The sequence below is a fragment of the Antrostomus carolinensis genome, unplaced genomic scaffold, assembly GCF_000700745.2.
Source record: "Antrostomus carolinensis isolate BGI_N321 unplaced genomic scaffold, ASM70074v2 scaffold13689, whole genome shotgun sequence".
NCBI classification, from domain to species: Eukaryota; Metazoa; Chordata; class Aves; order Caprimulgiformes; family Caprimulgidae; genus Antrostomus; species Antrostomus carolinensis.
Genome location: NW_010339299.1, coordinates 25,479 through 27,413, shown reverse-complemented (window position 1 = coordinate 27,413; position 1,935 = coordinate 25,479). Strand labels below are relative to the sequence as shown.

Below are 1,935 nucleotides of genomic sequence, written 5' to 3'. Positions count from 1 at the left end.
TGCCTGCCATCGCTGTCTTTGGGTGAGCAGATCGCATGATGTGTGAAGGAAACCCTGTCTCATGACATGAGGTCAACTGAAGCTTCCCCAGATCGCAACGGCTTCTCGTTGGCTGTGTCGGCAGCACTGGGAAATGTCCTGTGCTTGGGCTGGAAAGACTCAGAGAAAAGCTAATGCAGGAGGAGCCGAGTCTGTCACCAGCTGCGTTCGCTCCCCTTCGTTCTCTGTATCCATCTAGGTACTGCAGTACCGCACGCGGTGTCGAGAGTTGGAGCAGCGGCTGGAAGCAGGAGGGGTGAGTGTGCCGGTTGCTGACTAAGGACAGTGCACGTAGCATTCGTTAACACGGACAAAAAAAGCTCCGCAAAGCTGGGACAGGAGAAAACAAGATTTTGCTCTCTGAGGGTATAAAGAAGCACTCGCTGTAAGTTTGGCCGTCAGTGTTTTGTCCGGTTGCCATTCTTAGAGCAGCCAGGAGGCCCAGAAACACCAGTCCAGAAAACCCTGTCAAGAAGGCTTTTAGTTTTGTGAAAGTGCTTTATGGCTGGAGTAACATTTGTCCGAGGCCTCAGGAGAGGGCTCTACTGCCAGTTGCATTATATGGGTGTCTCTGAAAAAGAATCAGTTGAAATGCAGCATTTTGGAAGGCCGGAATGCTGGCGTTCAACGTACAGAGCTGGCTCTGTGCTTTTCTTCTGCTTCACGGCTAAAGTAGATGTAGGAAACGAAGGGTAGGAGAGTAGGAGAGCATTCCCAGGCTTCAAGGTGAAGTGAGCACTCACGCTCCTGAGCTGAGGTTACCGAGCTGTGAGAGTGCAACAGTGGGAGTCTGAGGAGAGCTGCTCACATCAAGTATCAGCCTCATCCTCCATTCCTCTCTGTAGTCACAACACTGTTGTGCTCAGAAGAATCCACGAGCTCCTGAAACGCACAGCAAAGAGAGGGGAGAGCGATGGATGCCAACAGCAGTGAAGGGAACACAAGAATTTGACTAAACATTTCCTTTCTTCTTAAGGGGTCTCTTCCAGGCAGGTGGGAAGCCACAGAAGACCAGAGCCTGGAGAAAGCCCTGCTTCAATTGGAAGAAGAGCAGCAGAGGTACAAGGGAGAAGCTTTCCCTCATACTTGGGATCCTGGATGCTCATGGAAGTGAGGGAAAAGCTGTCGGTGCTCCCTAGTCTGCCCAAGGGAAGTGGTTGGACAAACCGCTTTGTAAGGAGAAACGTCCACAGTCTGTTTTCAGTGGTGCAGTCATAGCGTTGTCTGCTGAATGGCTGTTTTGAGTGGGGGTTTGTTCTGGGTGACCTCCAAAGGTCCCTTTCCAGCCTAAATTATTCCAGGGTTCCGTGGGTGAGTGACTCAGGACAATGCTCGTGAAAGGTGGTGATCAGGCAGCGTAAAGGGGAGGCAATACCCCAACTGTGGGTGTCACCAAAGTTGAAGGGAGAACCAAAATTGTAGATGGAAATTGAAGGCTCAAAGCACGGAGAAGCAAATGAATTTGCCATCACAGAGAGGTCTCAGTTAATCCTAGAAAGGACTTTTACTGCCCCTCAGTTTGATAACAGAGTCAGTGTTGAGGGAGTTGGAAAATCACAGGGACACTGCTTGGACAGCAGTTGTGCAATGACCCTCGAGTGAAAACGGACAGCTCAAAGCCTGGTCTTTTTTTTGTACATGAAGCTGAGACTGTTTTCTGCCTCAGTAGAAAGCTCATGAAGTTAATTCAGCCCTCAAAGAAGATGTTGGGAAACTGACGGCGGATTGGATGAGGGCCCGGGAGGAGCTGGAATTGAAGGAGAGTGAATGGCGCAAGGAACGTGAGGTAAGGAGAGGCTCTGGGAATGTCAGCCATGACGCCAGAGTGGCATGGGAATGTTCTGGCATAGAGAACTTGCTGTGTGGAAGTTGTGGCTCCCTTGGGGGTGTGTTGGG

The 1,935-nt window shown here is 50.7% G+C and overlaps 1 protein-coding gene across 1 annotated transcript in view; it reads left to right on the top strand.

Annotated features, from left to right (window-relative positions):
- Positions 1-238: 238 nt before the first annotated feature.
- CEP250 (centrosomal protein 250) overlaps positions 239-1,935 on the top strand; it is a gene marked incomplete at both ends in the record, with an annotated part of 26,940 nt that continues 25,243 nt past the window's right edge. Inside the window, 4 exons of the mRNA XM_029086952.1 lie at positions 239-307; positions 1,016-1,098; positions 1,314-1,350; positions 1,709-1,825. Coding sequence (XP_028942785.1) covers positions 239-307; positions 1,016-1,098; positions 1,314-1,350; positions 1,709-1,825 — 306 coding nt within the window. The remainder of the gene's footprint in view (positions 308-1,015; positions 1,099-1,313; positions 1,351-1,708; positions 1,826-1,935) is intronic.